At 39.1% G+C, this 13112-nt stretch overlaps 2 protein-coding genes across 3 annotated transcripts; one reads left to right on the forward strand and one right to left on the reverse strand.

Moving 5' to 3' along the window:
* Positions 1 to 217: 217 nt before the first annotated feature.
* LOC306754810 (solute carrier family 35 member C2-like) lies at positions 218 to 10185 on the reverse strand. Its single transcript, XM_079238898.1, has 10 exons — positions 10154 to 10185; positions 7940 to 8163; positions 7678 to 7828; positions 6723 to 6786; positions 6519 to 6591; positions 4682 to 4850; positions 4469 to 4552; positions 3169 to 3344; positions 2840 to 2969; positions 218 to 961 (listed from the first exon to the last, which is right to left on the reverse strand). Exons 2-10 carry the CDS (start codon positions 8048 to 8050, stop codon positions 831 to 833), a joined length of 1089 nt encoding a protein of 362 aa, XP_079095024.1. The 5' UTR covers positions 8051 to 8163; positions 10154 to 10185; the 3' UTR covers positions 218 to 830.
* Positions 10186 to 11402: 1217 nt separating this feature from the next.
* On the forward strand, positions 11403 to 12214 carry taf13 (TATA-box binding protein associated factor 13). Of its 2 annotated transcripts, none has more exons than XM_079239801.1 (2): positions 11403 to 11469; positions 11553 to 12214. In XM_079239801.1, exon 2 carries the CDS (start codon positions 11554 to 11556, stop codon positions 11926 to 11928), a length of 375 nt encoding a protein of 124 aa, XP_079095927.1. In that variant the 5' UTR covers positions 11403 to 11469; position 11553; the 3' UTR covers positions 11929 to 12214. The 2 variants fall into 2 exon arrangements, with proteins under 2 accessions (XP_079095927.1, XP_079095928.1); XM_079239802.1 differs by having other exon boundaries at positions 11416 to 11458.
* The last annotated feature ends 898 nt before the right edge of the window (positions 12215 to 13112 follow it).

The raw sequence follows: 13112 nt of genomic DNA on the forward strand, positions 1-13112 counted from the left end.
TACTTAGTCATGGGCTAGCAGAGTATTTGAAAACAGTCAACTGATACTAAACTAATCAGATTAATATGTTCTGTGCTAATTTTTGGAAAAGGAACATTAAGGCTTCAGGGAACCGGATAACTTTCATGTTTTAAAAGCACTCACAAAGGGATTACTGTAATTAAGACAGTAACCTGTAGATTTATTTATAATAAATCAGCTTTACAAAGATCAGAAAAGTACAAATTAGGAAAAGAAGGAAAGAAAAGTACATTAGCTTTTATAGCTAAGTTCAGAAAAAAAAACGATAGTATTAGCTGTAAAAATAGAAATTTGATTTTATCACAACTATTTCACTTATTTCAGTCAAAATAACTTAAAAGTGTTATTTCTTAAGAATCCCATTTCTTAGGAAAAGAAATAACGCCGTGCCTCTGACCCTGCAACTCGGACACAAACGGCGAGAAATCCTCTCGTATCCATCAGGTACGCAGACGTCACCGATGCGCCTGGCAGGCAAGGAAAGCGTATGTCCACAATGCAAGGTTTCAAGTGATCCCTTTAAAGCTATCACACACTGCCTCACACATGCCATGCGTCATACATGGCTGATAATTGCACGGATTTGCTACATTTAAGCCTCTTCTCAGGCAAAACAATGATTAAGCTGAAATTCCACAGTGACTGTACAGATAGGACCTCTGCAGGACCCGAAGACACGATCAATGGAAGAAAAGAAACCTGCTCGTTTCCTGCTTTTGTTGTAAAGCACTTCTTTTTTTTTTACATCACAATTCAAACCCCTGATGGCTTAAACTGGGAATGAGTCAAGATAAAGCTGGACAGAGACGTCAGTGTAAAGTGATCTCGTCCTCGTCGTCATCAGCGGCTGAATCGTCACATTTCTCTCCGTTCGGCTGCAGCAGCGGGAACTCCAGCTCTGGGCTCTTACTGCTGAGCTGCCTTACAGAAGGACCCTTATCTGGTGGAAGACAAACCAAAACATAATCATCGTCACTTCCTCAAGTTTTTATTCAACTTAAACACATTTTAAAAGGATTTCATTGGATGCACGGTACAACACTGGGTTGATTTGTACGTTTATTACGACTTGGAACCAGCAATTCTTTGAGAAAAAGGTTCCAGTAGCAATACCCAGACGTTTAACCAGCAGCCAGGACAAATCGCTGGCTAAAATCTTTAAACATTAAAAGGAAATTAACTTAAATGCTGCAATTTTTAATGTTATGCCGAATTGTTTTCATACAGTTGTTCTACAAACCCCGTCCAGATAAATGCAATGTATACTGTAAATAACAATACAGTGATTTGCTTTTCATATAACCCCTGGTTTTATGATAGAATATAAACATATCAGAGAGGGTTTGAGCCTATGGCAGCAGCTAGCAGGCGAGAGGCAAGGTACACCCTGGACAGGTCACCAGTCCATGGCAGAAGGAAAAACACTCCCATCAGTAATAAATAAAAAGAAATATAAGCTAAACACCATGAAAAATAGACACATGTAGCCTACATTTGTGTTCAGTGTATATTTTTTAATTGTGTTTAGCTTATATTTCTATTTTTTTTCCTATTCAGCTTATATTTCTACTGGTTTATCTTTGACTTCTATTGATACTTTTATATAGTTTTTAGTATGTATTCGTATTTCCTTCTCTCAACCACTCCCGAGACCTGAAGTCCAATTTTGCATCTCTGACATGTAAATGTTAGCTGATATGACAATAAAGTTCCTGGAATCCTTGAATCTAGAGCGAGAAATGAACATCTTTGAACGGTGGGAGGAAGCTGGGGTACCCAGAAAAAACACATTTCACATGCCAGCTCGGAAAAACCACAGTTTGGAGCTTCCTTTAGGCCGTGAGTCTGCAGTGCTAACCACTATGTCACCATGCTGCCCTCAAAATCTGCTGATTTGAAACTTTTTATGTTAAATTAAAGTATATTTTGCTTGTGTGACCTTTTTCCTCTTTGCAGCCAACAACAGATTTGTATTCATCAGAAATATTGTTCAAACCCTGAAACTGACCGCATGATTTAATCGCTTCAAGCAGCAACAACTAAGAAATATCATCCGCACGATGTTTTATCAGGAATTATGTTTCACTCTTCAAATTTTTGCTTAACTTCTCTGGGATTTGCAGCCTTCTCTTTATGCAAAGCTCTTTGAATGTTCTGCCATATGCCAACCGGGCTGGAGTCTGGATTCTACCAAACCATTTCCACACCTCGATTCTTTTATTCTCTTCTAGATTTACTGCTGTGTTTAGGATTGTTTTCCAGCTGCAGAACAAACACGAATCATCAGCCCTCCACCACCATGCTTTATGGTTGCTATGACGACTTTTTCCATTTGTTGTGTTGAGTTTTCTCCAGAACAGCAACTGTGCGTTATGACCAAACACCTCTAATTTGTTCTGGAAAGGTTTTATCTCGTTCTAATGCAACTGTGCATCTGCCGCCATGTTCTTTTTAAAAGAGAGACGGCCTTTTTCCTGCAGCGTGTCCAAACAAGCCGTACTCTTCCGTCTCTGTCTGACTGTACGGTCATGTCCTTTAACATTTAACATGCCAGCTGAGGCCTGTCGAATCTGCAGCTCTTGGGCTTTGCGCAGTTGAACATTGCATGGTCTTGCAGCACATCTTTGGAACCATGTTGTCAAACATCTTGGTCGAAGTGTCGCCGGATTACCTTTGTCGCATCTTATGAAATAGTTGCTGCTTGCAGAGCAATTTACTTTAATTTACTCTTTTCCTGAATTCAGTGAAACTTTTTCTCTGTAAAAAAAACTTAATTTTAATGGGTGCAAAAAGACGAGGAAACAGAAAATAAACTTACTTTTGGAATAATATGTCTTGAGTCCCACATGTAATGAAATTCCACACAAACACACAACGAATCCCAGCCAGTTTACTGCGCTCAGTTTGTCTCCCATTAGAGGTCCAGCCAGCACGAGAGTGCACACCTCCTGCAGGAACAGAAGACAGTAAGAGTTATGCTAAATGTCTTTTTCTTTCCACTAAACAGCAGACAAGAAATACCTTTGCATGCATAAAAAGTAAAGGTAAGTGTAACACACATCTAGGGAACCTTTAAGTGGAAAGTAAAAAGCACTATTAAATGCCAGCTTGCTACACATTACATGCAACTGCAGAGTTTTCAAGCACCTTAAAAATCCCTGATATGGACAAAGTAAGGCTGGAGGTTCGGGAGACAAGCAGGAACTCAGAGAAGCCCAAACCAAACGCCAGTGATCCGCCGATACTCAGCGTCATGAGGGAATACAGGAGAGGAGAGAGCTCCGTTACACGGAATAACTTCTCGGAGGTACTGAGGCTCAGCGCTGCAGGGACAGAGGAGAGACGACAACAGTGACCTTTGCAGAGCCTGGAAAGATGATCATGCAGTTTAGCAGTTACTGTGATTATCTGTGTTGATTCAATGCCGTGTTACAGCAATATTTTTGTTCTAAAAACATGTAGAGACTTTATAAAACTTGAGAAAGACACAAAATAATCTGACAGCAAATGAACATGTCAGCTTATTGTCTGAACGAACAGCCTGCTCACGTTGGTCACAGCAGCATTTAGTCTGAACGGCCGCTGAACTGGGTTGGGACTGACCCGACCACGTCAACATGTACCTCTGTGAAATTGCATTTCTTTGCTCGTTTCTCTGCGTTTTGTGAAATAACGTTCATCAGCTGGCTCATTCAGGTATGCACGATATGCTTTGCATCGACCATTTATGGTCTAATGTGGTGTGTAAAGGACAGAACACGAGGAGGAACCTTGTACGCAGACATTGAGGTTCAAGAGTGATTTATAAAATCAAAATTGCTTGTAGGAGTGAGTGTGTATGGTTTTATATGACTTTTTTTTTCCAGCTTCTGGGAGTACATTGCGTAGTACAGATCCAACACAATGTTCTCTGATCGAGACCCCAGGTGACTGTGGACGCTGTTGGAATACACGGAACTGATCGTCATGTACAAGAAACCTGTTGGAGACGATTTGAGCTTTGTGACGTCGTGCATTTCCTGTTGAAAGTTGCTGTCATAAAGGTACTGACACGGTCAGCAACAACACTCAGGTCGGCTTTGGTGCTTAAACCACGCTCAGGTGATACCAAAGGGTCCCAAAGTTTGACAACAGCCCCACCATTTACACCACCGGCAGCCTGAACTGCTGATACAAGGCAGGATGGAGTCATGATTTCATGTCGTTTCCACCGAACTGTGAAACCAACCATTCGGATGTTGCAGATAAAACAGTCAGTTTCTGTTGAGACCAGCCCATCTGGCTGCAACATTCAGTCGCTTCAGTCCCATTTTTGATGGTCGGATTGAACTTTAGCAAGTCATCTCGACCATCGCTACATGCCTAAGTGCACCGTGTTGTTGCAATGTGATTGGCTGATTACCTATTTGAGTCAAACAACAGAACAGGTGGTTAAACATATACTCACCTTCATTGTACAGAAAGAGAGGGAAGAGGCTGAGAAACATGAGAGGTTGTAAGTGGTACATGGCATCTATTGGGTTCTGAAGACCTGGAAGGAAGTCCAGAAAGAAAAGATCTGAGGAAGTGTCCAATGTTACCAAAATGTCCTCAAGTAAAGCAATTCTAACGGAGACACGCCGTTTACTGAATAGTCACCATTTTAAAACTCAAAACTGACCCAGCTCTGCTTTCTGCATGAGGACCTGAGTGAGGGTCCATCGAATTCCCCCAATGAAGGATGCCAGCAGCACCATAATGAAGCCCTCCAAGTTAAACTGGGTTGACTCAAATGTAAACATGAAGAGACCGCTGGAGATCAGCAGGACCACCAGGATCAAGAAAGGGTTCTGGTTTAAAAAACACAAAACAAAAAAAACAGTGAGAAAAGACAGATGTAACACGACAGCCAAACTAAACCACATGATGAGATTATTATTCAAAGTGACTTTAACGGGCTTGATGACACGCGGTTCCCGTTTTCACCACTGATATAAGGTGATGCTCCTGAAATGATGCCGCTATATTTGCTCTTATCAGGCGAAGTGGAGCAGAAACAAGCAAACTGTCTGGTTTCTGAGGAACTCTGCTGCTGCTGTAGTTTTAAAGACTCACAGAAAAACTCACAAGAAGTTCACGTTCAGTTCACTGGAGCTCCAGTTCAAGTTTAACCTGACCATTTAACCCCGACCACGGGCCCATGGTCCATTATCATTGACTGTTTCAATGATAATGACATTGTTGGTGTTTTTTTTTGTTGTTGTTGTTGTTTGTTTTAAAGTCCCAGAAGAGCCTTGTGGATAATAAACAGATAATAGTATATCAACTATTATACTATCAGAAAAGCATCAATACCTTCATTTATACCATAAGTATCATTTTTCATCTAACAGATTGTACAAGATTTTATATAAAAAAATACATAAATGGCCCTGGAGCGGGCTCCCGCTGGTTAAAGGGTTTATACATGTATTGGAAGGGAATTATTGCCTGAAATACATCAGATGCTGCAGAATGTGAGAAACGTTTGATATTCTGTAGCTTCTAACTTTCTCTGACGGCGATCATCACTGTGTATGTAGGTATAATGACATGCAGTACACATGTTGTCTTTAAGTTAGCTGACTGATGATGTTAGAGTCAGAAAAATCCAGAGTATTACAGCAAAGCCAGCTGATGTGCAGTCCTAGCAGGATGCTTTTTACTATTTCTGACACGTGTATCCATCTGACAAAAGAAAAAAAAACTGAATAAAAACTGTTTGAATGGGAATTTTGTAGTAATATCTTAACACTGAAACTGTCCAGTGTTTACAAAAACATGTAGAAAGTTCAGGGCCACTTTAGTCTATACACTTTAGTATAAACATAAAGTAAATATAGTAACTGTGTGTTATTAAAGTTTTATTGCTCATCATCTGTTACATTTTCTTTTACAGCCCTTAAGATCAGCTTGTATTGATTTAAATAGGTTTTATAAATAATAGTGACAAGGTTAATATTGTAAAGCAGCTACGGATGTTGTTAGATGTTGTGGAAATATCTTTTGGCTGCGATTAAAATGCTAAACATTGAGCTAAAGACTGTTGTACACCATATTGCCTAATTACATCATTTCCTAATCCAAATATGACTTTATGTTTTATAGTTACCAGAAAAAGTTGTTTACAAGTCTGAAAAAGCTATTTATCGGCTTGATTCACAGTTAGATATGGGCATACATCAGGAAACATATCAGCTTCAAACCTGCATATGCAGCAGATTTACATGGAGAAAAGTGTTACTTCTACTACTACTACTACTACTACTACTACTACTACTACTATTATTATTATTACTACTACTGCTCTATACTGACATTAAGAAAGAGAAAGCAGAGCAGCAAAACCCTTAATCTAACCAAAAAAACAATCTGAATAAGACTATTAATCATTTTAATTCTCCATGAAAAAAGGAAATCAGAAACAGAAGACATAGATGGATTTGTGCATGCTTGACATTAGGGGTCTGGTCACTCACCGGCTCCTCGAGTTTAAACACCAGAGAGAAAAAAAGGATAAAAAGCACCGCTGAGGACTTGGTCATGGTGTACCTTAAATGACAAAGTAAAGGGCAAATATTACAAACAATTTGAGAATAACAGATTAAATATAATGTTTATAATCTGAAATTAATGTGTTGATTTATGAATAATTAAAAAAACAGGCTGGGCCACTGGCTTACAAGCTGATGGTGATGAAGAGGAAGCTCCAGTTGGAAAGTCCAATATCCAGTGCGGTTGCCAAAGCTGTGGGTGAGAAGAATGTAACACTTCATTTCCTCCATAATGCCACAAAAACAATTAATTATGCTCTTTAAAGGTAAATAAACAGTTTTAAGGTGTTTTGGCCACAGAACCCAATAACTTTTATAAACCTCAAATTCATTCATACAAATTTATCAAATAAAGTATTTTAGCATTCCACATTAAATGATCCGTTGTATGGAAATAATGTGGGAATAATATCCAACTTCCAGCTCATTAAACAACTGACAAGTTCAAGGCTCATTTATCCTTTACATATTGTTTTATTTATTACTGCTCTGTCTGCAAACTTTGGTTGGTAGGAACATTTCTTTTCTGTATAAAATGTATGTGGAAGAATGACAACACTGAGCTGAGATTAGTTTCTATGGCAACAAAACCAAATTATCAGATAGATAGAATTTTGATTTGTTCTCAGCATTAATATTTATCTACTTTAATCCCAGTAGCGAAACTAAAAAACTTAAGTCCAAATGCGGCTGCTGTCTGGCAAGAAAACAAATGTATCACTTCCACAGGTTGACTAAAGTGGGATCCCAATTCCTTAATCCTGCCCCCCCCCCCAACATCGTCATTTTTCCATCTCAATTCAAAGCACAGCATGAGCCCCAAGTGGTTGAGCCAAGGACAGGACATAAGATTGGGTCTAAATCTATCATTTCTGAAATGAATCCTGTTAGTGTAGCAACTGGTCCGACATGTAGTGTAACAGAGGGCACTTTAACTATGTTGGGGGTCTTAATCAAGTGGCTGATCATGGAATGAGGAAAGTCTGACAATGTTTCTTTAAATGTCCAATCAGGCGTGATGTGGCTTCAGTCAATACGAACTTTAGTCAAAGCTGATAACGGTAAGGAAAAAAAAAAAACTGACCTGTAGGAGCAACTTTACAGATGTAGTCTCTCCAGCTCAGAGTAATGCGTTGTTTCCCTGTACAGCACTGCATGATCCGACGGGTCAGAGCTGACAGGTAGAAGTTGACGGTGAGATGGACCAACGTCATAAAGATGGGGTAATGGAAGCCCTGGGGGAGATGGGAAATAGTCATCTAGAATTTCTCAACTCTCTGAGACTACAACATAGTCAGGAGACAAACACTTTAAGCACAAACCAGAAAACACAAAGATTCACTTACCTTCATCAGCCATTTGTTATAGAATGTGATGCCTATGGAGAAAACATAGTAAAGCAGAACAAGTCCCACTGCGCGGAGTCCCCTGCAGAGGAACTGGATCGGACACGCCATACAGGACTGCCTGGACCAGCTGTCCAACAGACAGCTACTGTCGCCAGACCATCTCCAAACAGCCTCTAATCCCACTCTTCCACCTCATAACACCTTCTTACAAGATGGTGAATCTGTATGTAGAAGAAACACAGGAAATTATCAGTGAACTTGTATATAAAAAGCCTAGAGCTTGGCGATTGATTGGATTTTTATCTCAATTGCGATCAAGGTTTTCAAGCTGGTTGTGCTGTAAACTCCTCCCACAGCTGCTTTGGTTTCATTCAGACACTGTTGCCAACTTGGCGACTTTCTCACTAAATCTGGCGACTTTTTTTGTTGAAAGCAAATCTAACAAATCTAGACAAATCTAACAACTTTTACTGGAGTTGTTAGAGACTTTTCTGTTGTTTTCGCGACTGACTTCTGCAGTTACTGTAAGGAAGGAGCAGCGGGAGCCTCTCCCGTCCTAAAGCACTCCCAGGCGGCCAGTCTCAGTCGGCTCCGGCTGCAGGTCAATGTAGAATAACTGCAGTAGGATGTGGAAGTTCACCTAAACATAGTTTATACCATTGTCAGTGAGAACTGGCTGCATTATTCTTGTATATATAGTTCGGCGAGTTAAACACTCTAAAATCCATCTGTTACAGGGCAACGCGTCAATCAGCTGGTTCAGATCAGCTGTCTTATAACAGTTGAATGAGAAAAACGTGCTGTAGCCTGACAGCGGTTGTTTGGCACAAAAGTACATCGAGGCCAACATAAAATAGTTCCTATATAAGCGGTAAAAGTGGATCAAACAACTTGGAACTGTGAATTATGCAGTTATAATATAACAGTTGGTTATAATATATGTTATGACAACTTCGCTGTCACACGGACGTAACAGGATATCATTCCTGCCCACCTCAATAAGACTGTTCAATGCTTCTTCCTTGTGTCTAACATCATGAATGTTACCAGTGTTATTTATCTCCTCTCAACCGCCGAGAACACCACGAAGCGCAGCATTGTTTAAAAATACCGGATAATTGTGTAAATAATCGTGATTATAATTTTTATTATAATCGAGCAGCCCTAAAACAGCCAAGGCTGGATTATCCAATGGGCATTATGGGCACAGGCCCAGGGGCCCACGTCCACTTGGGGCTCATGTGGGGCCAATGTAGGGCAAATACCAGCAGTTTGGACATGAAACAAAATGTACATAAAAGCCAGACAGTTTCACCACAGTGTCTAGTGTATTGTAATTGGTACCAGTGGCTGAAAGATGTTAGAAATGCCGTTTTACAGTGTATCATTCACAATTTTTACAATGTTGCGATGGGAAAGGGGGCCTCTGGAACTCTCCGGGCCCATGGTCCTGTGCACTGTAAATACGGCCCTGTGAACAGCTTAGCAGCAGCGTGAATTTAATGGAGAACAATGTTAGCTCAAGTTTGAGCACCTTATCAGCAGCTATTCGTTGAACACGTCAGCTAGCTGCTGGGCTACTAATCTTTACCACCTCATCATTTATTTACTGCCCCAGAAAATAAACTAAACACTCTGCTAGATACTGGGATCACCTCTGACTGACTGGGTAGTTGTAACCAGGGGTTATTTGGCTCTGTTAGTCAGAAACAACCGCTTTTTGTGTTGTCTTCAACATTATATTGACCAGTCGACTATTCCTACATGCAGATGTAAACAGAAAGCCTGTAAATCACTCGCATCTTACAACAGTGTTCGGTCACATCTCATCTGGACTGTGGTTTCACAACAAACCCAGTAACTCCAGTATACCTGGCTCAGATGGTGACCATTTGAACTGTAGCTCACATTATGCAACACAGATTGGTTGTCATGTTAGAAATTGGTTGTCATGTTAGAAAAAGCTTCCAGCAACAATCCTGTTTCGGTTTTCATTTCTTAAAGCTGTGCTTCGTTGAATTACTTCACCCAGAAGCAGAAGAAAAACAGAAGTAACACACGTGGATGACGCCAATAAATTATGCTAACTGCTGTAAAAGATGATGATCCACTTAGTCTTCTTAAAATAAAACAGAACAAACAAAACTTAGATGACATCGATCATTAGCAGATAAACTGACAAAATAAAGCTCTTTACCTAAAGACACTTACCAGGAGCCGTGTAGACTACATTACCCGATTGCTAAACTTTAAGGCTACAGCGTCCTTGTAGTTACCCGTAGGCGCCACTATGGGGCGCTGTTTTTAATGGCTGACATCATAGACATAATATATACATAGACGCCTCATTAAGCGCTGGAGAGTGAACCAGCATTGCCGCCATATTGGATGGGTCTTTGCTTTCGAGTCTTGCTGCAGAGTCAACGTAGTTTCCCCCAAAAACTCTTTTTTTTTTTTGTGGAACAAGACGAATATATTAAACATAAACAAAACACTTTTCTGCATAATCAGTTTACAAATAATGATAACACAGTGAGTAATCTACCAAATGCAAATGATAAATTTGACTCCTATGAGGTGTTTATGGAAAAATGTGATATTAATGTTTCACAAAGAGATTTTTACATGGTAGCACAATTATCTCTGTCAAGGAGGTTATGTTTTTACTGGCTTTATTTGTTCATATGGTTGTGTTCAGGATAACTTAAAAAGGTATGGACGGATTTTTAAGAAATTTTCAGAACTTGTTGGAAATGTGAAAAGGAAAAACTAATTTATTTTGGTGGTGATCCGGATCACCGTTTCACCATGAACTTTTTAAAATCCTTGGAGGAGGTTTGCTTTTTTCGAGTGTTTTTCTGGGTAACTTCTGAATTGTACAGTTTTGATACAATACTTTATTTTCAGACTTTGAACAACTAAACTAATAAATGTAAATAAAATAAAGTGTCAACCGTAGTCAAGAGAAAGCCTGCAACTATTGCCGTATTTTGCAGAATAATGAAAGCAGATTCTGTGGAATTACATTTCACAAGGTTGACAAATAATTTATTTGACCAGATAAAAATATATAAATCCGAATGCATCAATAAACAATCAAAAATGTTAGTATCAAATTCATTTATACATTTATTTATATTATAACTACCTTATGTCTTAGTTTAATAGCATTATTTAAAAAAAAAAAAAAAAAAAAAATTAGCATAAAAGCATGTCATTTTAATGTTTTACGGTGATCTTACTATAACAATATCTCTGCCCTTTGTAACAACCCAAACTGTCAGAAAAATTAGGTAATAATTGATTAAATTATCGTTGTGTTTGGACCTTCTCCTTACAAATAAAGGCATTGGAGGCGGGTGGAAGACCCATCCAAGATGGAGGCGCGATGAGACGTCAGCTTGTATCGGCAGCGTGATGCGGGTTCTATGTAAATGATATCTATGTTTATTTACATCATCGGTCAACGAATAAGAAGCGGAAGCACACGCAGACTCTCGCTGTTGTTGATCTCTTGTGCGTACAAGGTAAATATTGTGCGTTTTGTTTTTAATTAGTTACCAGACCAAAAGCGTTGGTTAACCCGCTGTGAATGTGTGTTTTGGAGCAGAATGGCGGAAGAGGAGGACGAGACTGGTTTCGACGAGGAGCTGGAGGAAGGCAGCGGCGGGGTGGATGTGGGCCACGGGAAGAGAAAGCGGCTCTTCTCCAAGGAGCTCCGTTGTATGATGTACGGATTTGGAGACGACCAGAACCCTTACACCGAGTCTGTGGACATCCTGGAGGACCTGGTGATCGAGTTTATCACGGAAATGACACACAAGGCCATGTCTATCGGACGCCAGGGCCGCGTGCAGGTGGAGGACATCGTTTTCCTGATTCGCAAAGACCCCAGGAAGTTTGCCAGAGTCAAAGACCTGCTGACAATGAACGAGGAGCTGAAGAGAGCTCGGAAAGCTTTCGATGAAGCCAATTATGGTTCTTAAACTTAGTCAGGGACTCGTTTTTCACAGATTTAGTGCAGCATTTCTTCATATACTTTACACTTAAGATTACTGTTGTGTTTTTTTTTTGGTTTTTTTTGTTGTTGTTGTTATTTACAGGTGAATAACTGGACAAGCTCTGTTTTTACAGATATAAACTACAAGCCATGTCAAAATGTGGATTAGATATTTAACACCAACATGTCAAATAAAGCAGCTTACTTTTTTTTTTACCTTAAGCCTTGTGAGCTCATTGCTGAAATTTAAAACAAATAAACAAATAAGAGTTTTTTCCCCCCCTACTTTTCTCTAACAACCTTCATATCTTAGTAGATGCTTTAAAAAAATCTCTTTAAAGCATATTTGTTCAGGCAAGCATTTTATCTCCAAAAAGACTCTGACACTGCTGTGTGTATTTATAATTTATTTATTTTCCACACGTTGCAGCCTTTTTTTTTTTTTTTTTTTTTTTTTTTTTTTTTGTTATGAAGCACTTTGTGACCTTGTGCCTATGAAAAGTGCTATATAAGTAAAGTTTCTTATCTTACAAATGGAAAACTTAACTCGCCACATGTAAAATTGATGCACTTAAAGTGAGAGTTTTAAAGCCAAAGAACTTTCAGCTGCAGCGCTTTACACGTCTTTAGGAGGTGCTAAAGGTGCAGGTTCTGCTCAGACTGGGATTTTTTGTATCAAAATATGAGACGTTTAGCTTTCTTATGAGAGACAAAAACAAACATTTGTCAGGATCTTTCTCCGCTGATACACTTGCCTGGTTTCTGCAGTTGCAAAACTTTCAGTTTCTGAGAGTTTTTCTAAAAGGAGCTAATTTTACTAATGTAACCTGGTATTGTTTTAATGGTTCCTGGCCTTTTAAAAAACAAATTATGATTAAAAAACAACAAAGCTTTTAATCAGTGGTTCTAAAACATTTTCTGCCTTTTGAAGGAAGAAAAAACCAACTCTGTCTCTCACTGTAAAATATTAACTAGTTGGCTTTACTAAAAAAGAAACGAAATAAAATTGTTTGCTTTAAAAGTTATTATTCACTTACATAACTGAGTATAATTAACTGGATCACTACTAGTGAGTATAACCTGTACCATCCTGATCAGTCTGAATATGCTGTAAGTGAATTGAGGTTGTAGAAGATGCTTGATGTGATTAATTCCTCATAAATACTTAAA

The sequence above is a fragment of the Telmatherina bonti genome, assembly GCF_933228915.1.
Source record: "Telmatherina bonti genome assembly, chromosome: 4".
Taxonomy (NCBI): domain Eukaryota; kingdom Metazoa; phylum Chordata; class Actinopteri; order Atheriniformes; family Telmatherinidae; genus Telmatherina; species Telmatherina bonti.